At 46.7% G+C, this 19,992-nt stretch overlaps 2 protein-coding genes and 1 long non-coding RNA gene across 18 annotated transcripts in view; 1 reads left to right on the top strand and 2 right to left on the bottom strand.

Moving 5' to 3' along the window:
* SOS1 (SOS Ras/Rac guanine nucleotide exchange factor 1) overlaps window positions 1–8,644 on the bottom strand; it is a 53,971-nt gene extending 45,327 nt beyond the window's left edge. Inside the window, exons 1-2 of one of the 4 annotated variants that reach the window (XM_052781057.1) lie at window positions 6,887–7,972; window positions 5,208–5,425 (exon numbers count right to left, since the gene is read on the bottom strand). Coding sequence is in view for 3 of the 4 variants with exons in the window: in XM_052781056.1 (XP_052637016.1) it covers window positions 8,480–8,566 (87 nt within the window). In the remaining variant the exon portion in view is untranslated. Of the gene's footprint in view, window positions 1–5,207; window positions 5,426–6,886; window positions 7,973–8,479 lie in introns of those variants that run through there. The other 3 variants (XM_052781055.1, XM_052781056.1, XM_052781054.1) reach the window with 3 other exon arrangements.
* A 499-nt stretch (window positions 8,645–9,143) lies between these two features.
* LOC128139119 (uncharacterized) lies at window positions 9,144–14,959 on the top strand. Its single transcript, XR_008234237.1, has 2 exons — window positions 9,144–11,228; window positions 13,264–14,959. It is a non-coding gene; the product is annotated as an uncharacterized LOC128139119 (long non-coding RNA).
* The window catches only part of MAP4K3 (mitogen-activated protein kinase kinase kinase kinase 3), an 86,660-nt gene continuing 81,256 nt past the window's right edge, over window positions 14,589–19,992 (bottom strand). For 12 of the 13 annotated variants that reach the window (XM_052781047.1, XM_052781040.1, XM_052781038.1 and 9 more), the window contains 2 exons: window positions 17,915–17,970; window positions 14,589–15,403 (listed from right to left, as the gene is read on the bottom strand). In XM_052781047.1, coding sequence (XP_052637007.1) covers window positions 15,316–15,403; window positions 17,915–17,970 — 144 coding nt within the window. In that variant the 3' untranslated portion in view covers window positions 14,589–15,315. The remainder of the gene's footprint in view (window positions 15,404–17,914; window positions 17,971–19,992) is intronic. The other variant, XM_052781045.1, reaches the window with a different exon arrangement.

Here is a 19,992-nt window from a genome sequence, read left to right as displayed (position 1 = left end):
GGCATTAAGTGGCAGTTCAGAAGTTTTGAAAGTTTGGTCTACACACGTTTACTATTATGTCATAAGTGTCTGTAAATTCTCACTGGTGTAAATCCACAGAGGCACAATCCTGCTCCTCCCATTATTTTTCCAGACAGCCATTTAACTTCTGAAACTTCTGTAGTTCACAAAATAGCACAGTTTTAACCAGTTTAAAATTTAGATACACAAAGCTCAGTGCTTCAGAGCTTAAACAGACAGGCAGTTTAATCTCAATCCTACACCGATGGCAAATATTATGCCAAAGCAAGCTGACTGCTAACTTTCGCAACACATCTTTCAAGACCCAATTTCATCATTTTATCATTCCACTGCACACACCTCAAAATGCCTCCATTTCTCTCAATCACTAACAGAAAAGCTTAACCACCTTAAACCAAAACCCAACAATCTGTCTCATCCAAATATTAAACCCATGTCTATATTCAAATAATGGTGCCATAATTATTTAATTTCACACCTGAGTTCTCATTCCTGTCTGCAGTTACAGCAAGAATTAAATATTATGAAGTTCAAACGCACAACAGCCTCAAATAGAAATCCACTTGCCTGCTAAGGCACTCATTAGTTTGAAAACTTCATGTCCGGGCATAGTCCTGGTGCTCATTTAACTGCTGTTGAGGTTTAAATACGCTAGATCATGCGTTTAGTTTCTTGCAGATTGCTTACCCTTATGCAGCAGGTCTTAAAAAACATCTCCAGAAGTTACTGCTTTTTCAACTTAAAGGCAGTCTGGCAAAAATAGAACAGGACAACTTCTCTTCATTTGACTAGCTAACACAACTATTTTGATTATGCCGACAGTTTGATTTTTCCTAAGAACTTCACCATGCACAGCTAGAGTGTGTTTGTGGAGGTACCCGAGTAACAGCATGCCCAGCAGTCCCAATCATTATTTACAATTCAAACACTGACATCTGAAATACTGTACCAGCTTGGAACATCTTAACACCAGAAATTACAGATTTGCAGAAGTATTCTCTTAAAGATCAGAGCTGATCTGAGCTGCCTTGAAGATGCTGCCTTTAATTTTTTTTTTTTAAAGCCAAACTGAACAAATTTGTATTATATTCTCCCTGCAGTATACTCTAGCACTTTGTATTTTAAGAAGTGTTAAATTACCAAGTCAATCCGACAGTAAAAATACAGAGCATGATAAACCAGAGTGACGAAGAGCAGCTCCATTTTCTCCTTTATTTAGAAAACAGATTGTAAACTTAAATAGCCTCATCACAACTCTTTCAGTCTGTAACACAGAGTCTATAGGAATAAGAACAAGCAAACAAAAATACCACATCAGGCCATAACCTGAAACATTATCCATAGTCAGCCGAAACAGTCAACAACAATAACCTACTCCTAGTTAGGGAGATGAAGCTCCATTTTTCCTAAGCATTTATGTTTGGGGGCAATTACATCATTTTTCTCAAAGGCCATCATCTTCTGGCATTATCAAGCTCTACTTTAGTAGAATATCCACCTCAGGCAGAGGAAAACATCATGAGGTGCCATTGGCTTGCCAGTGTAGTTTATCTATATTAGGTAAGTAATAAATAAGCTTCACTGCTACTTAAGTGAGATTTAGTATCATTTAGGGTTCAAAGTCGTCAAGCGAAAGCAAGAAAACAACTAGGCTAACAAGGAAAACTACAGGATAGCTTGGTGTACAATTGTCATAGAAACATGTAATTTTAGCACCCGCACTACCATAGTACCTAAGGCTCCGTTCAAGAGTGAAACAGTGTTATCTGAGGGTACTCAAAGCAAGTCCCAAGAAGTCCATTATCTAAGACATGATGCAAGACTGGGTAAGATGCAAGATTTAGTAAGGGAAGACAAGAAATGAGAACATCTGTTCACATACACCATCACGTGACCGGTTTCAAAAAAGAAGATCAAGTTACCAGGGGGTTTCCATCTTTCTCATAAAGTCAGCTCAGATTTTAAGTTAAAAAAACTGGGCCACCCTGCCTTACCACCCTTGAAAAGAAGAAGCATGGTTTGAATCCCACCAGATCCTTCACAGTCCTATCTTAGGCATCCACATGATAAAAACAGACTAACTTCTGAAGTGTAGTGATATTAAGATTCTTATCTAAACATTTAACCTCTCCCTTAAATAATGACAGAACCCATCCCTTCCCTTCTACACACACTCCAAAATGTCTGTCTTATGATAAGGGAAATTACCAAAAGAGCAGCTTAAGATCTTTTCACAAAAGCTTCAATTCTTCAAAATACCACAATAAATTCTAACGGGCAAATACGATCTACATCAGCTACAAATCCCTGCCTCCATGGCTCCGTTTTCACTCAACTCATCTGATAACTTTTTTGAATGTTTAATCTTCTCAATCTTTTTTAATTCTCAAAAGGGAAACAACCAGGATTCTCTTTATTTGAAGATAAGCACAGCCAGCATTTCTTGAACAGCTTTTCATGCTCTGTTTAAGAACACGAGCAGAGACAAGCAGTGTCTGCTTAAGAAAATTTGTAGTGCTTCAGGAAAATTCTATGATATGACCACTTGGCTTTTTTTTTTCTTTCTTTCCTTCAAAACAACAAAAGCAAGGAATTTCTATAAGGAATGGCAACAGCTTAAAAATTAGGCAACCATAAATCTAAAATGCCAGTAAAAGTCAATGAAACCAACTGAAAAAAAATGAGCTTAATGAATAATACAAATATATCTGATCTTACTTTATAACCCTTAGCAACTTATTTTATATAAAGCTTTCTCAAACCATTCCTTTCAAACTCTACATAATAAGTCAGAGTATAAACACTCCCACAAGCCTCATGGGTAGCAGTAGGGACCTAGACCAAACCCAGAAACAAGTTTCAGTTAAAGGACTGCAGGTGGAACAGCTTCAGCTTACACAGAGGCTTAGTCTCCAACTGGTCCAACACAACTCCTAGGCTGGTCACAAGATGACCCAAACCCAAGTCTAGATAGACACTCAGCAGCTCATTCTGCACTAGAATGAGGCGTTTGATAACAGATAGGAAAGGAAGACCCACACAGTGAATTTAACAATCTGATTGATACTAAACCACACTTCCTTAGCAACAGTTTTCGGTTACCTCTTCCTCGCGCGGCCATGAGGAAAAACCTAATTTATGTCAGTTGTAAAGCTGAAAAAATTCAACTTGCAATGAAAAAACCTCTCCAAAGACTTCTTAAAGCAACTTCACGTTACAAAAAAACCCACTAGCGTAATGCTCCCAAATCATCATTTAACAATCAACGCAATCAGGCTCGTGTTTCTCACTTCTTCCACTAGAATAATCCTACATGTGAAAGGCTGCAGAGAGAACAATACTGAACTGAGTCCCATCAGGAGCAGCAGAAGCTCCAGCAGCTTCAAAAAAGCATGTAACAGAAGGAAATAATTCTAAAGCTACATAATAAACTGAAATAAAAACGAAGCACCTACTGTTGGTCAGAGATAATTTTTTTGTATCTGGGCAAGACTACCCATCTGCTGGGATTCTGGCAAGAAGTCACAGTATGACTCAAAACCCAACGCTTGCTAAAGAACAAGTGTGCTTCACCGCTGAGTACAGGTACTGCCACGCTGCCAGTCTTCCTTGGTGGCAGCTGAAGTACTTGTAAGAAAGTGTCTAAAGAAAAACACCCATCATATTTACCACAGCATTTTGATAATAAAATGGAAGAACCTGTAATAAGATGACAGGCCAAGCTGTTTTCCAAACCACTATCAGACAGAGTGAAACTTTACTGATTATAAGCATTTTTCTAAACCTTTGCAGATGCAGTTTATTCAATAGATTATTAGTAGAAATGAGCTGGCCACAGAGCAGGTTTTTCTGATGAGGAGGGAAGAATTTTCTTCACGTCAGTAACTTTGAAAGTCTTCGCTTAGGTTATAACCCTTATTTTTACTCAACGTATCTTTTGTTCATCTTCCCTCCATGACTACAAAACTACTGACAAGCAACTGCTTAACACTGAAACACCCCGGGATGAAATATTTTATGTACAGCTTGCATGGATGAGTGTTCTCATAGTGCAAGCACGACATCAAAAAGTTTTTTCTTCTATTCTTGTACATCACGGCTGATATTTGGCAACCCTGCCCATGTTTTGTTATCCTGATCAATGAAAAATCCAGTAAATGAAACCAAATACAAATGTCTTGGATCCACACTTCAATAACAATTCGCTGAGGCCACAAGACTCAGATTTTTTGCTAACATTTCTCTTGATGTATCAAGGCAGCAGTATTATACTGCACCAGTGAGCACGTGAAAAAACTTACAGTAAAGACTTGAACCGTAGGAGGATCTTATATCCTCCACAGCCATCGGAAGAACAGAGAACCCAAAGCAATCAGAAATTAAGGATGTTCTACATCTGCAGTGAAGCAGTGCCAAGAGTAAGAAGTGCCATTCTGAGTAGCAAGTGGCAACTGGACTGTCATCTATTTGAAGAACTAGGTAATTAAAAGTCAGGTAGAAATATCTTTGTCGGCCGCAGCTTCCTGAGCACTCTGTAGTCACTGAAGCAGCTTTTCTCGCCTCTTTTGCTCCATGAAAGGTACAGAAGACTGACTACACAATACATGGAGTACCTGGAAGCACACCATCTGGAAAAGTTTCCTTAACTGCAGAAGCAAATCCCCCTCAGCTGTCAAGCCACATCCGTCCAATCATTTTGACCACAATGAATTCTGACAGCAGCCCTTATTAATCGCCCAACTGATTCAAAAGAACTTGAGGTACGCAAACAGTGGAACATCTGCAGAGTAAGAAAGTTCCTTTGTTTTTCTCAATCGTTGAATTGCTTAAGGTACCACTTAGTAAGAATGACGCACTTTCTACTGTAAAAACCAACATATCAGGGAAGAAGCAAGTCATAGGCATGCAGAGAAATTCTAACTGCATAAACAAGAGTTATACAACCAAGGTGAAGCCACAAGGAAAGACGTTTAGGAAAAACTATCCAAAAGGTTATGACCAGAATGAAGTGTATAAATTCCCTAGGGAAGGAACACCAGTGTTGGAAGAGGCATCACTTTGCAGGTGTCCCTTCTGAGTCCGTTTTCCAAGGTGTTTTAAAAGCCATGTATCTCCATCTCCAGCCACCCAAGAGCTCTGGTGTTTCATGTGTCTTGAATCCTCTGTCTTCAGCCCCAGCATCTCACCTTCTGTCCATCTCTGCAACTACAATTTCAGACACCAGCTGTTATTCTTACTTCCTTTTCTTGTACCTCATCACGATTACTCTCTTTCATCAGCAACCAAGGATCTCTGTAACACTCCTCTTTTACTGCTTCAAAATAACAGTGACCAGGCAAAGAAGCATCTCAGTACACATCATTTTCTTCCTAATTGAGTGCACTGGAGTCTATCTTGACAGCATCTGAAGGAGAATCGGAAGAAAAGGGATTACATTATGAACGGAATGGTACAAGAGCTGCTTTTTGCACATGCAACTGTTCAATGCGAATACCGTTCTATTGCTAAAGGTTCACGTCTAATGAAACACAAGGCACACCCTCCTAAGAACTCGATGTAGGCAGAGATTTACTCTTACTACCTATTCTTGGGTTTGTTGCTTGATAAAAAAAGTAGAATCAAAATAACTCATTGGGAAAAAGAAAGCCATTTGCAATGATTCAACACCTGTTTTTTAAGAAAGTGATTCCGAGGCTGTAGTTTTGAGCTCTGCATTACAAGCCAACTCACAGTTACAAAAGGGCAATGGCATTTTAATGATTCAGTCCACATGCGGCAGCCTTCCCCAATAGCTGCGAACACTCCATCCTGGTATATATACTTCAACAATGTTAAATTAAATGCCACTCTCCTCATCGGAGATATTAATTCAACATAGGTCTTCCCAAACTGTTAAGTCTCATTTCCAGCTATGCAGGAAATGATCCCAATCCTGTTTGTGCATCTACGTGGTTTCAAGGTGGAGTTCAGAAAGCAGCTTGCTGTCACTACCTGAGAATGAGTGTCAGCATCTGGTCAGCTAACAGGGGTGAGGGGAAGAATGAAAGGTTCTCCGCTACTAACAACAGGATGTACATGAGCTTCAGATAATCCGACTCCTACTGAGATAGCATGCTCTGGCAATTCAGCAGACAAAGCTACATACAAGGCACTAGTTTCCCTCCAGGACAGTTCTGCCCTTTGACCTCACTGGTGTACGTTGCCACATTCTGTACTTTACTAGTCCCACATGCTGGCCTCCAGGTACAGCTCAGGTCTCTGGGTAGCAGAGCAAGGGGTCAGTATCTCAAACCCACTGGGCTCCAAAGCTGCAGTACCGCACCTGTCTTGTGAGCAATGACAGATGATTGTCAAAGCAAGTACACCGCAATGTTCATGGTTTTACCTGCCACCTATGACAGGTTCATTACTTTTAGCCCTTTATCAGGGCTAAACACCCTAGTCCACACTACCTGTACCTATACAAGTTAGTAAAATACCCAATTTGGTTTCTTCGTTAATGAAGAAGCCATTAAGATAACAATTTAATATTTTCATCTGTCATTTAGTTTTCCTGTAACTCAAGTATTTGGCTGGTCAGTAAAGCAGGTGGCAATACGGACAGATTCTTCATTTCTACCTTTACTGGGACAGCAACAGTAAGCAGCAGAAGACTATGCTTCTGGAGCACAGGGGGCAACGGCCTGAGAGAAGATAAGAAACAGGCAGTGATCTCATGAAGAGCTGAGGTTAAAAGAGTTAACACCTGCCAGACAGTTGCGAGTTTGAGCGTGCAGCCTTCCGAACTAACTCCACCTCGCTCCTGCCACCCCTCTACCCACAGTAAGAAATAGAGCACAGCACAACCGAACCAAGACAACTATACCTTGCAGGGCCAGTCTGTCATCCTTCGTAGCTTGTCATCGTTGGCCTTCTCTGTTGACTTCAGACTCCAGAATTCCTTCCCCACCCCCCCACCCCCCGAGGAATTTATCCAACTCCTTCAGCAAGCCTCTTTAATGCAGGGCGACTCCAGGAATGGCTTGTCCATTGGGAAGAAATCTTGTGCTTCAGATGTAGCAAGTAATTCCAAAGTCTTAGCTCATACTTGCCTCGAATCCTCACTCTACATCCTCCAGTAGTTAGCACTTAGCCTCATTCCAGATTTGACAAACCTCTGCTACACCATGACATAAACCATCCTCCAAAGGAATGAGCTCTTGCTGGTTGAGACCTTGGGTAGCTCCAGTTTCCAAGCAGGCTTCAATCAGATGGCTGTCCAAATGCTTACAAGCACCGCAAGAAGCAGCGAGTCGTACAGTTAGTGCCAAAGTATAATTTCAAAGAAGTGACTACCGATCAGGGATAAGACATTAACAGTACATGCTACGTACTGATGAGACAAGCAAGAAGACTTCCAAAAACTGGATGGAACAGCACAGCGTTGGAGACCTCAAGAAGCACGCCCAGAAAAGCAAGGCAATACATTGCAAGAGGAAATTAGGAAGAAATACCGAACCAGTACAACTGCAACACTTGAGACTTCCAACCCATACTGGAAGATGCAATGGTTCAACTAGCCCTAGGAGCAAGTCTTTTACACAAAAGTTGCAGTTAATCACTGTAACTAGACAAACTCATAAAGCACTGCTGTGTACGACTACAAAGCGTCCAGTTCTGCAATCTGAAGCCAGTTCAAGCAACGGTGTCAGAAACCTCTTGCTTCTTAAGCCTTCTACTTTCTGGACCCTGGCTGCAGAAGTGGAAGGGGAGCCCTCGCCATTTTTTCTCTCTTCCAAATAAATTCTTTCCATGCCACAGGCGCAAGCTTCACCATCCTGAGGGAGCAAAACTTGCTAGCCTGTCCTAATGAAGCCTTCTCAGCAAAAAGGCATTTAGACTAAGAGAAGCTTAACTAAAAGTCATTAAGCCCGAACACTAATTAACCAAAACTCTCTCAGCAGTTCCTCATAACGATCCCCCCCCCCCCCCCCCGCCCCGAGCCGTGTCACTCCTGGGCGCTAAGGGAGCCTAGCAAAAACCCGCAGCAGCCCTGCCTGCTTCCCTCTCCGCGAAGTGGGGGGGGGGGCCGGACCCGCGCGTCCCTGAGCCGCTTTTCACCCGCACGGCTCCGTCCGCCAGAGCATCGCCCCAGCGCGGCTCCCCCCGCCGCCGAGGGCACCGGGCCCTGCGCGGGGACGCCGGCCCCCTCACCCCCTGCCCCCCCCCCCCCCCCCCCCCCCCCCGGCCGGGACAGGCGCCCGCCCGGCAGGGCGGCGGCAACGACCGACCCCCGCCGAGCCCCAGCGCCCGCTTCCCGCGGCGCGGGCGAGCGCCGGCCGGCCCCGCCACCCCGGCTCGGCCGAGGCCCACCCCGCGCCGACGTCGGGCCGCCGCGGCGGGCCCCGGGCCGAGCGCCCCGCTCCCGCGGCCCTGCCCGCCGCGGGCGGGGGGGGGGGACGACCCCGCTCCCCCTCACCTTCTTGAGGGCGGGCACCAGCAGCCCCCGCCACTTGGGCGCGTTCTCCTCGCTGAAGAACTCGTAGAGCAGCGGCTGCGCCTGCATGGTGCCGCCGGGCCCGGCCCGCTCGGGGGAGGCGGGCGGGCCGGGACGGGCCGGGCCAGGCCGGGCGCCGCGAGGAGGGCTGGGCGCCCCTCAGCAGGAGGCCCGGCGGCCCCCCGCCGCCGCCGCCGGCGGCAGGCCCGCAGCGGCGGGGGCAGGCGGCGGCGGCTGCCGCATTCCCCGCCCCCGGCTCTCGGTGGTCGCCGCGGGGGGGGGGGGGGGGAGGGGGGGAGCGGTGGGCGGCGGGAGGGGGCGGCAGGAGCGGGGTCACGCGGCGGGCCGCGAGGGGCGGGGTCGGGCGCCCGGAGCGCGAGCGCCGCCACCGCCGCCGCCTCCCCGCTCGCCAGGCTCCAGCCCTCGCCCGCAACGGCTGAGCGGCCGCGGCGCAGGCGCGGTTGCGGCGGAGCCCCGCGCCTGCGCGCCGGCGACGCGTGGTCCGGGCCTTCCTCCGGCGGAAGTGGCTTCAGGAGGAGGCGGCGGCGGGCCCCGCGCGCCCCCTGCCGGCGGGCGGCGACGCGCAGTGCCGCCGGCATGGGGGGGGCCGGGTCCCCGGTCCGGTCCGGTCCGGTCCGCACGGAGCGGCCGCAGCGGGGCGGTGGGGGCCTGCGAGCCCCGCCGTGCTGCCTCCGCCGGCCGCCAGGCCCTCCTTCCGTGCAGCCCCGGCTCTGCCCTACCCCCGGCAGCCGCCGAGCGAGACCGGGAGAGCGGAGCCCAGCCGGGGCAGGGCCCGGGAAGGGGACGGGACGCTGGGGGAGACCACGGGGACCCCTCGGAGGTCTGGGGAGGAGAGAGGGCTGCGGGGCCGTGGCGGACCCCGGCGGAGCTGCGCTCGGGCGGGCGAGGCCCCTCTCCCGGCTAGCGCCTCTGCGGGCGTGCCGACCACAATGCCCCCGCCGAGGCTTTGCTCCCCGTGGGCCGCAGCTGGTCTCGCCGCCAGCTTCTCACCAGCCTCCCTTCCCGGGGCGACCCGAAGCACCAGGAGACGGCATCGGCCTGTGACAGCCGTCTGCTCGGAGCTGGAGGCGGCCGGCGGGGTGGAGGCGTCACTCCCCCCTGGAGAGCGGTGTCACTCCCTGCTTGAAAGACGGCGTCCTCTCCCATGGGCACCGAGAGGGGAGAGGAGTAAACGCCCCGTTCAAGCGGCACAAGAACAGCCTGCGAGGGTGAAAAGTAAGCCTGGTTCTTGGAAAAAGGGCCAGAAGAAGGAAAGCCAGCATGCAAGTGAAGCCCAGAGGTTTACACAGAACAAAGTCCACGGTGGTCTGCGGAGCCTGGCAGGGCAGAGGGAGGAGGATGCCGCTGGAGATGAAAAGCAAATCGCTGTGCTCTGCTTGGCAAGGCAAGGGGCCAGGGAGAGCCCGAGGACCAGAAGAGGAAATAGCGAGCTGCTGTTGGGGAGCACAGGGAGGGAGATAGAAGTATGAAAACCTCTGCTTGTCACTGGAAGGAAGGTTTAGGACCAGCTTCCCGGCTGGGAGGAGAGCAAAGTACCCACACAGATTGCTTGGACAGAGACTGCCGAGTCTCCCTTCGTCTCAAGGGCTGGTCGTGCAGACACACGTCAGGAATGGTATGCGTGTTGGGAGGCTCACTTAATTAGTGTTTGTGAAGCGCTCCGAGGACAGGCGATGTTCCTGAGAGGCTGAGCAGTACTTTGGCAGGTAATGGATGGAGCCTCTCAGAAAGAGCTCTCTCTTCACCCTGCAGCTCTTGCTCAGGCGTTTTTCCTCCAGACAGATACTGCTGTCTGAAGGAGTCAGACTTCTGCTTTGAGCTTCCTGGAACAAGGATGAAAGGCAGGAATATTCACGTCTCAGAGCTATTTGCGTGGTCTAGCAGCCTGCCTGTGCATTCAGGGGACACCAACACAGCATCTCATAGACTGTGGAGCTGTTGCACTCACTGCCTTATAATGGAAGATCAGTCTGTTGAAGTTTCCATCTTATCAGCTGCTCCCAAGTCCGTGCAACACTGGGTGCACCAGCTGCACCAGTGCTCTGCTCTCCAGCCCCTCCATTTGGAGATGAAGATGCCAGGACTCCTAAATACCAGTGAATGGTCTACAGCGTCTCTTTCCTTCAAACAAGACAGCGTTGGGTAACGTGAGGCTGCAGGCACTGTGTTTGGTCGGTTCAAACATTCAGCAAGGCCACACGTCAGTCCAGGCCTGAGCTCTTCCTCCACCCGTAGCTGCCAGCACCAGCTGATAGCCTTCCTCTCCTGGCATTCAGTGCTTTTTCAGTGCCCCTGCCTGGGGGCATCCCAGGTTTATTGGTGGTGACAGGGCAGTCTGGGTTCCTCACTGGCCTTCACCTGATCACGTTCATTCATTTCGTGTGCTGCATGGGAGGGCGCGGTTGTGCTTGGAAAGCAACTGAGCGAGACTTAAGTATCTCCAGGGCTGTCTGAGGAGCTGTTGCTTCACTGTTCATGGCAAATAAACCATGGTGGGACTGGGAAAAGTCCCATGGGTCCGCTGAAGGGCAGAGCACAACTGAGAGCAATAGGATGCTGTTTGCCCAGCACTGGCATTGTGCCCCATCCGTGGTGGAGAGCACAGGCAGGCGAAGTGCGGTCAGGCACAGGCGCTGGTGGTTATCGCGTACAGATACGCACATCTCCACGCTGAGGGTGTCTAAGGACCCGGAGGAAGGACTGCAGCCACGTGGGTGCTCTTGCAGTGCAGGCTGTTGCAGGGAAGAGCACGAAGTTGAAAGCTGGGGGGCTGCTTTCGTAGGGGTGTAGTGACAGAGGAGTTGAATCACAAGGGGACGGGAAGCTCAGTGGCACGGGGATGTGCAGGGAGCCAGGCGGTGGGATGACCTGCCCTTCTGTCAAGAAGTGAAGATGAGACTCACTGCTGTTGCTGTCAGGAGCAGAAACCGAAGGCCACAGCCAGTGCAGCGGCGCCTTCACAGGGGTGTACAACGTCTGCGGGTGGCACGGGGACACTCGGGATCCTCCAGTGCTGCTGGACGAGGGCGAGGAGGATGAGGTGGAGGGTCGTGGCAGCCCTTCACCATCCTGTCCCGAGGGCTGGCGGAGCAACAGGGGCTTACAAAGAGCGACAGCACCCCTTTGACTCCAGCAGCTGCTGTGGGGAATGTGAGGCACCGCCACCAGGAGGGACTGCCAGGAGCTGATGGCGTACTCCTGTATTCAGTCTGGAAGACGCTGCTAGGAGTAGTTGCCTGTCAGAGCAACACAAGGGGGACCTGAATTTGAACGTGTTGGATTTAAAGTAGCTGTAGAGGGAAAATCTGCACCCAAGGAGGGAAGATGACCTCTAGCAACAGTAACGGAGCTGTGTTGCAGAGGATGATGCTGAGCAGACAGCAAACCCAGCATTGCCGTCCACAGTGAGGACTTGAGAGCCCACCAGTGTCCATGTCCCCCTCCCCAGACACATTCTCCCAGCTCCTTCTGCACCCCTCAAGAGATGACACAGGCCTGAAACATGACTCCCTATGACCTGTATTTTAGATCAGCCTGGAGTGTTTCCTTGAAGGGAAGCAAGAGGTTTTGGCACATTCCCTGGTTTTACCAGCTTTTCCCCCCACCTTTTCACGTAGATTCCTTCAAACACCAGCAGTGCTATTGCTAAAGCTGAACCCTGTGGAGTGTAAGAAACACCCCCTGCCTGGGGGACGCATCCATCTCCATCACTGCTTGCAGCATTGCTGGGTTCCCCCCCAGCCCCATTGCAAGGTCCCAGTAGCAAAGCTACAAGGAACAGGCAGCCAGCAACATGTGCTTCGCCTCGCACAGCTCTTAGTTTCAGTTTTAAGGGCAGTGGGACGCAGAACTGGAATCCAACCCCCCTACTTTCTCAGGTGACCAGATCCTGTTTCTGACAGGGGCAGGCAGCACCACATGAAGAGATGTGCAACAACAGGATAAAAGCAGTGTTCGTTCACCTGTCCTCCCAGCTTCCAGAAGCACTTCTGCAACAGACCGAAAACAACCCCACTTCTTTGTTCTCTTTAAGAAAGCTCAGTTTGGACTGAGACCCAAGCTCAGCCCCTGCACTGATCAAACTTTGCTGCCAGGCTGGCGAATGCCCCATCACACAGCCACATCACAACACACTTCTGCCTGTTAGCGGCTAGGACCGCTAGCTACAAGCCAGTGATAGACAGCAGCCAGAGCACATGGGGCTGGGAGGAGAGAGAAAAAGGGAAGCCGCACAGGTTGTTAGAGAAGCCATGTCAACTAGCTGTAGGCAGAAGCCTTGCTCTAACCTCATCGTGCCTGCGATTTGGTTTCCTGGCTCTGGCTGTGCTCCTGTCAGTCAGCCACATGCTGATCCCAATCTTGCATCAGGATGGGGGTAGTGGAAGCACCCGCTGAGCACGGCTCAAGGACACTTTCAGTTCGTGGCAACTGCAGGTCTTGCAAAGGAGACATTTTCTCTTCTGGACATCCAGGCTCCTGGGCTCAGCTGAGGGCAGCTGCCAGACAAGGAGCCAGGCAGCTGGGGATGGGGGAGAGGCAGTTTTGTGGCACAGATGCCAAATTCTGCAACAGGACAATTCCTCGAAAAGCAGGAATGCTTTGCTCCTTCCTTGTCTTTCAGGCTGGAGAGCAGCATATGGAAAGCAAAGCTGTCCTGGCTATACCAATAGATTTGAGACAAGCCTGCCCTAGCACAATGCTCCCCTTCTTCCCACATGCCATTACCCTGTCCTCTTTATTTTTAGCTCTTCCAGCTGCATCCCAGCATGCATCCTTGTACCAAAAATGCTCAACCAGAGTAAAACCCAGTATCCCTTAGCTCCTGTTGCCTGCAATTCAGCAACAGCCCAACAGCCCCAAACAGCAAGACACTTGGCCACAGCTGCTGCAGAAAGCCCACAGGAGGAAGCATGTTTATAGCACATCAGCTATACTGTACTGGATTAAAACTTAGCTACTTTTTGCACATCAAAGTGAGGAATAGTCCATGGGAGGCAGGATGGAAATGCCCCTTGGGTGGCAGCACAAGCATGCTGTGAAACACAAGTTCTCGCCTTTTCTGAGAACTCAGCTTCTCAGCAGTGGGGCTTGCATTACCACTGCTCCCACAGGGCGGATCTGAGGTTCAGTGCATGGGAACAGACAAGATGAGGCCAGCAGAGGCAGCAAGCTCGAGTCTCATAAGCAGAAAAAAAAGCCCTGCTGAAAAAAAGCAGGTGATGGAGGGAAGAAATCAAACAAACTGGAATTTGGAAAGACTTCTCTCAAATACATATAGCCATTGCCTAAAGCCAAAAGGGTAGTAATGTCTACCCTTAAGTGCTAGTCTAAACTGAGTTGAGCTCCAGCAGTCTGACCATTCATACATTGAGAAATGCCCAGCTTCTTCTGTGTTTGGCACAAACATTTAATAGCAGAATTCAAAACTCAGTATGTTCCATTTTAGTCTTATGTGGAAAATTAGTGCAGGTGATAATCTTAATTGTACAACAACATGTTAAAAAAGTTTATTTTACATTATATACATTAGGGAACATATTTCAAAGCATTACCCATCACAACAATAACGCAGGCCATAAATCACTTTAAATTTAGTTTGGTTTTAGTGTATATTATCACAATAAAATATAAAGAACATACAAAAAAAGAAGTCAAATGTGTGCATTTTGCTAAAACTTGGCATTTACATACTCCATTGGAAAACAGCAATCAAAAATACTTCTGATCAAAACTAAGTTCCTGTGATGCATAGTAACCATTGTATTGTTTGAATGAGGTAGTAACTAAATTATTTTGGCCATGTGTTAACATCCTAAATCAAGAAAAGTGTGAAAATGGTTGTAAGGCCAAAAAAAAGTCAAAATGGCAACATCTTTGAGCCATTTCCACAATGTGGAATGTTGCTCCTTTTCACTGTGATATGAAACCATTTAGTAAGACCAACAGTAATACCAATTTTTAATCATTGTATACACTAATAATTCAAACACCTATTGCAGTGTTACAGCCAGGTACCACTAGTCTGGGACTGACACCCAACCAGAAAGTATTGCTTTCAAGCATAGAGAAGTAATCGTAAGGAGAGTTTTAATTAAATATAAAAATACAGGTGTTTAGCTGGTTTGTTTCACAAAGAAAACTACCCAAGTAAACTAAAAAAAGAAACTTTGAAGCCCAAGTCATATCCACAAAGTCACAGCTTACCTTTGTGACTAAATACATCACATCTCAATACGTTGTGCAAACATGAACACCAGTGTGTTGCATCAAAATTAAAACAAGATTGTAATCTGATTACAGCCTTGGTTACGATTTCTAAAAGTTAAGATTTACTTGTATTAGTAAATTACATATAATAAAATACAATAGTGTTGTTAAATGTACTATATTTGTTGCTAGCATCCCACTTTATAATAAACACGAGAAGTCCTTAAAATAGTACCCCGATTTCATTTTTGCATCCTCAGTGACTTTTACATCTGTACAGGTAAGACACTTGTACTTAACAGGAGGACTGCTATCTACAGAAGGTCAGCGTAGGTCTTCAGCAAGAAGTTTCACTGAAAAATACTGCATATGTACAAAGATTACATAACAGTAAATTAAGCACTTCTGTGGTATCATAATGCTTATGTGTCCATACCACAAACAATTCTCATCTTCCTCTTATGCCACAATAAATTATAAAGTAACTGAAGTGGGGTTACTGCAGCTTTTGTGCAATTTCAGCCAGCCATGAATGCTGCTGCAGTAGGAGCGTTCTCTTGTCACGGTCAGCTGCCTTCCACACGCTGTTCTCAGTAACTGTTCTCATGCCCTGCCAGGATATACAAATTGCTGTTGGCTGTTGGGTTATCCGTCGGCCTACTCTCCAGGACCACGACCCTAAAATGAAAATAAAAAAGCCACAACATCAGGTAAGCCTTCATTTAAAAACATCCCTGGATATTACTGTAAATATTGTTTCCCAGGATCTATCTGACCAGTGGTCATTTCTCTTTCCCTGGACACCTCTAGTCCAAAAGCTGCTCAAAGCAAGGCCAACCTCAAAGCTGGCTCAGTGTCTTGTCCAGGCAAGGTCTCCAAGGATCTCCCACAGCGTCTCTGGGCTCCTACTGCAGTGTTCAACCACCCTCACCATGATGTTTTCCCCTCTTTTATCCAGCTGGAATTTCCCTTGCTGCAATGTATGCCTGTTGCCTCTCATCCTTTCAGTGGGGGCTTCTGAAGAGGGTCCATCACTCCCCTACTGCCTGGGCTTCTGCTTTCCTGGAGCTTTGCAAAGCTAACCCATTAATCAGGTTCCAGTTCTGGAAGTCGTTATTCTGCCCTTTGCCATGGGACATGACAGATAACAAAACTGACTCTTCTGTGAGCATTTCTCGTCCTTCCCTGAGCCCATGTAACCTAAATCCAGAGAAACTTCCTCCAGCTCTGAAAGTCCCAGAGACAAAGACCTGCAGGCTGAGAGAGTCCTCGAGGAAAGGACTGCTATGTGCAGAATCTTCTCTCTTCCTCTTTTCTTGCCACCCACTTTTGGCTAGCATTGGAGGCAGGAGACTGGGTTCGCTAGACCTACACTACAACTGCAAAGACCATAAGGGATGTCCTACATCAGACCTTTCGCTTCAAAGGAGAGAAATTAGCAGTCAGTTACTGTTTCACAAACTATTTGAGATTTTTTAATCAGGCAAGAACTGCTAGAACCGCTAAATGGACCAGGATGTTCATGATTTAATTCTCCTCCACAAACACCCTGAAGTGAATAGATTGTGGGAAATTCAAATCCATCTATTGTGCATTCACCCAAGGAGAGGCTGCTTGCTTCAAAACTATCCCTCAGAAAACCTACCCTCTGCTCAATGTGCTCCACAAAGGGAATGACACCTCATGCCATGAAGCATTCCCCGCTCACCAGGAGAAAGCAACATGCAAGCTCTTATCAGACCGATGTCAGTTTTTTGGCTCCTCAGAACCCCCAGTTCCTATGAACTGCCTAGGAAGTGAAATGCGTTACTAGAAAAAGGTTTCACAGCTCAAGCACAAAATATGACAGTGCTGCAAGCAAAATGGTATCTGAAGAAATTGGAATTAATGTTTATTGCAGTGCAAAGTCTTTAAACACTCAGACTTGAGAGACTATTAGTGCAAGCCAGAAATAGATGAAACTGTATTTGGGGAAGAGGACATTACTTTTCCAAGGCAATCACTTGCAATATCATGCTCCATTGTGAAGTCGGACTCATTTTTAAATTGAGCTGTGCTGTCTCTCAACAACTAAGAGAAATGACATCATAAAGCTGAGCTCCATGCACACCTCACTGGAACAGAGAGAGTAAAACCCTCAGGTCAGACATGAGTATTACTTTCAACTACCTGTTATGAAAAAGCTATCAGGTATTGCATATAAGGCAGAATCTGCAACCCCCAGCCAACAAAGATTGCTGGTAGCCAGCCAATAAAGCCACAGCACCATTCACTGCTGTTGATGTTTTGAGTAATTACAGGGCTGTGCATCAAGCCTGGAGAAGCAGAATATGAGGAAAGCCTTTGGTTGATGTGAAGCTCTTTTGGTAGTTCTAAGATGCCACAGGAGAGCAAGTTTACCACAAGCGGTATAAGACAGAAGCAATTCTCAAAAGAAAAATTAAAGCCTATCTTGGCACCTCATATGAATAAATTACTGGTGAAACCATCGCATCAGCATGCACTCCCCAGAAGACAAAACATCTGCTGTTTTCATGGCTGCTACAGAACTACAAAGTTTGACAGCAGGGCAGAGAAAGTTGAGGAAGTCAGTGACACTCCTAAACAGCAGTTACTGACTTGGCAAGCTGGTGTCTGGTGGGTCAGACAGACACAGTGCTAGTGTCCTGCAAAGCGGATGCCAAAGAACAGCTATGCTGGGAATTATCAAGAACTCTTACAAGACCTGAGCTGTCATGCTGGGAGGACAACTGGTAGAGTTCCTTTCTGGGGGTGAAAGTGAGATATTTAAATTTTTAAGTATTTTTTGCATTTGTCTGAAGAAGTAGATCTTGATGAGCTACTCCAGCAGAGCATCTGAAAGTAAAGATTTCACCAAGTTAAACAAAAGAATTACAGCACAAAAAGACAGACACTCCTGGAGATTGTAACTGCAGCCAAATAGGAGCTTGCTAGCATGGCTGATTACTTCTGGAAGCCCACAAACACTTTTAGAAGTTTTGGGTTTTTTTTTTTTTTAAATTAAGAAAGAGAAATAAACTTGAAGGGCTAAAAGGTAGACATGTACACAAAGGAATGAGTGAGGTGGCTAAAAAAGGAATCGCAAGAAACAAGCAAGAAGAACTTTTACAAGGTAGGAGGATCACACATTCTTCTATTTTAGCATGCTATGTTCACTTCTCTTCATACCTGTCAGATCCCAGAAGCCTGAATATCCTCGTATTATCAGAAATTTCTTGTGTGATCTAGACAACAAAAATAAGACAAGTGTTTACACATTAAGTGCATAAGTGTTTTTTATTAAAATCAACCTAGAGAAAATAATTGACTATGACTGATGTTACCAATTTACTGCTGACTGAAATCCACTTGAGTATTTAATGCAACTGCCATTTTTAAATGAGATCTAAAAGTTTTCTGTAATTCCTGCCACATTATGTGAATTCCTCTAGTAGCAACTGCAAGCACAACAGCAGGTCTCAGCATTGCACAGCATCTGAGCTACCAGTGCAATTCCCTTTACAGCGATGACTGAAATAGGTAGCTGTAGGTTGCAATTTGTCTCACTCGAGTAGATATCCAAAATGGGTCAGGTAAATCACACATAAAATGCATTCTGTTGAGATTCTGAATCATAGTAATGATGCAATAAATTCATATTCTGAAAACCTTAACAGGGAAACAATCTAATTTGTGGTACTTATGCCCATTGTCAAAATACTATGTCTTCTTTTCACATTTCAGACTAGTGCAATAGAGCTTTGTTTACTGTGGGTGAATTATACTTGTGTGATACATCTTTATGATCACATGAATACCAAAGCATCAAAGAAAACATCATGTTAATCAAGTCAACCAAAGCCCACTGCATACTCCAACGGATAACAAGTCACACTGTAAACAGGTAGCAGTGTTTACAAAGCTCCTTTTCTACACAGCCACATTTCACATTCTTAGGGAAAGAAGAGATTCTTCTCTCCTTCCCAGATCTTCGTAGCGTTAGCTGACTTGGTGAATTCACTTCTGGCACAGAGAACTTGCAAGAGAATTTTAATTCACAACAACGAAGTTCCCCACTTTAAGAAAATTACTTCCTGCTTGTTGTGGGGCTCAGTCTGCACAATCTCGGCCCAAATTTTGAGTGTCGTCTCAGAATTCATACAGTTCCCTGTTTCATTCTTCCCACTTAATCAAACCACTGTGGAAAGTCACGGTGGTGGAAGGAAACAACTTTGCAAGCAGCTCAAACCATCCCCCATTAAACCAACTGATAGCAGATTATGGAATCTGAACTAATCATGTCTTCAAAGACAAACATGCTGCAAAGTTAGGCTGGTCAGGTTTTTGTCCTGTGTAACCACTTCCTACACACTATATAGTATAAAATTTCCCAAAAGTAATGAATATGGTCAAGATCTGAGCCTGGTAATACAGGCTTTTCACACTACAGATGAAAATGAGTTTATTTTTTTCTTAATAGCTGTGGCTAGTAGGACAGCCAGGAAAGATAAGGAATTTTAAAAGGCCTGAGAGCTTACCCTAGACATGTTCTACAGAGAAAGAATTCTGGGTGGCTTGCTTTCTGACAACAGCTCAGTTCTGCCTTCTGTTCTTCATTTAGGTGCTGGCTTTCGCTTGACAGTAACAAAGCAAGAAGACGCTGTTCCTTATGCTTTACATAAACAATATAAAGCATCCACTTGCACTGCAGCACTCTGGGACATGCCCTCTAACAACTGGATCAGAGCTACTGAGTGCCAATGGGTGGAGTAATCCACTGAGCCTTGCAGAATGCTGCTAGCAGGAGTCTGGAGTTGGAGAAGTGCCTAGCGGCATCATCTCCTTCTTGTAGTCTGTGCTAACAACAGGGTGCCGCAGTTCACCATTATGAGTTCCTGGGAGAAGGACAATCATGCCTGGGGATCAAATATGCACAAATGCCACAAGAACCATTTGCAGACTTGGAAATAAGAAGTAGTCTGACTCCAGTTTTTGGTCCAACTTCCCACAAAGAGCAGGCTTACTCTCAGCACAGATTAGGTCAACTGTGGCTTTGTGCAAATAAATGTACTTGTGTAACAATGTGAAATGTCTAAGCTTGGCATGGTGTGACTGTACATGTACCTTAAAATACAATTAGTCATAATGAGCTCAATTTCTCAGACAATGCGACACTGACGAAACAACTGGTGAAGTTTGTAAACATTCTTTAATAACCAAATTGACAGACTCATTAAAATCCTACAAACCACAGCATTTCCACTAAC

Source organism: Harpia harpyja, chromosome 3 (assembly GCF_026419915.1).
Source record: "Harpia harpyja isolate bHarHar1 chromosome 3, bHarHar1 primary haplotype, whole genome shotgun sequence".
NCBI lineage: Eukaryota > Metazoa > Chordata > Aves > Accipitriformes > Accipitridae > Harpia > Harpia harpyja.
The sequence above is the reverse complement of the archived record's forward strand: the minus strand, read 5'-3'. Positions and strand labels throughout refer to the sequence as shown.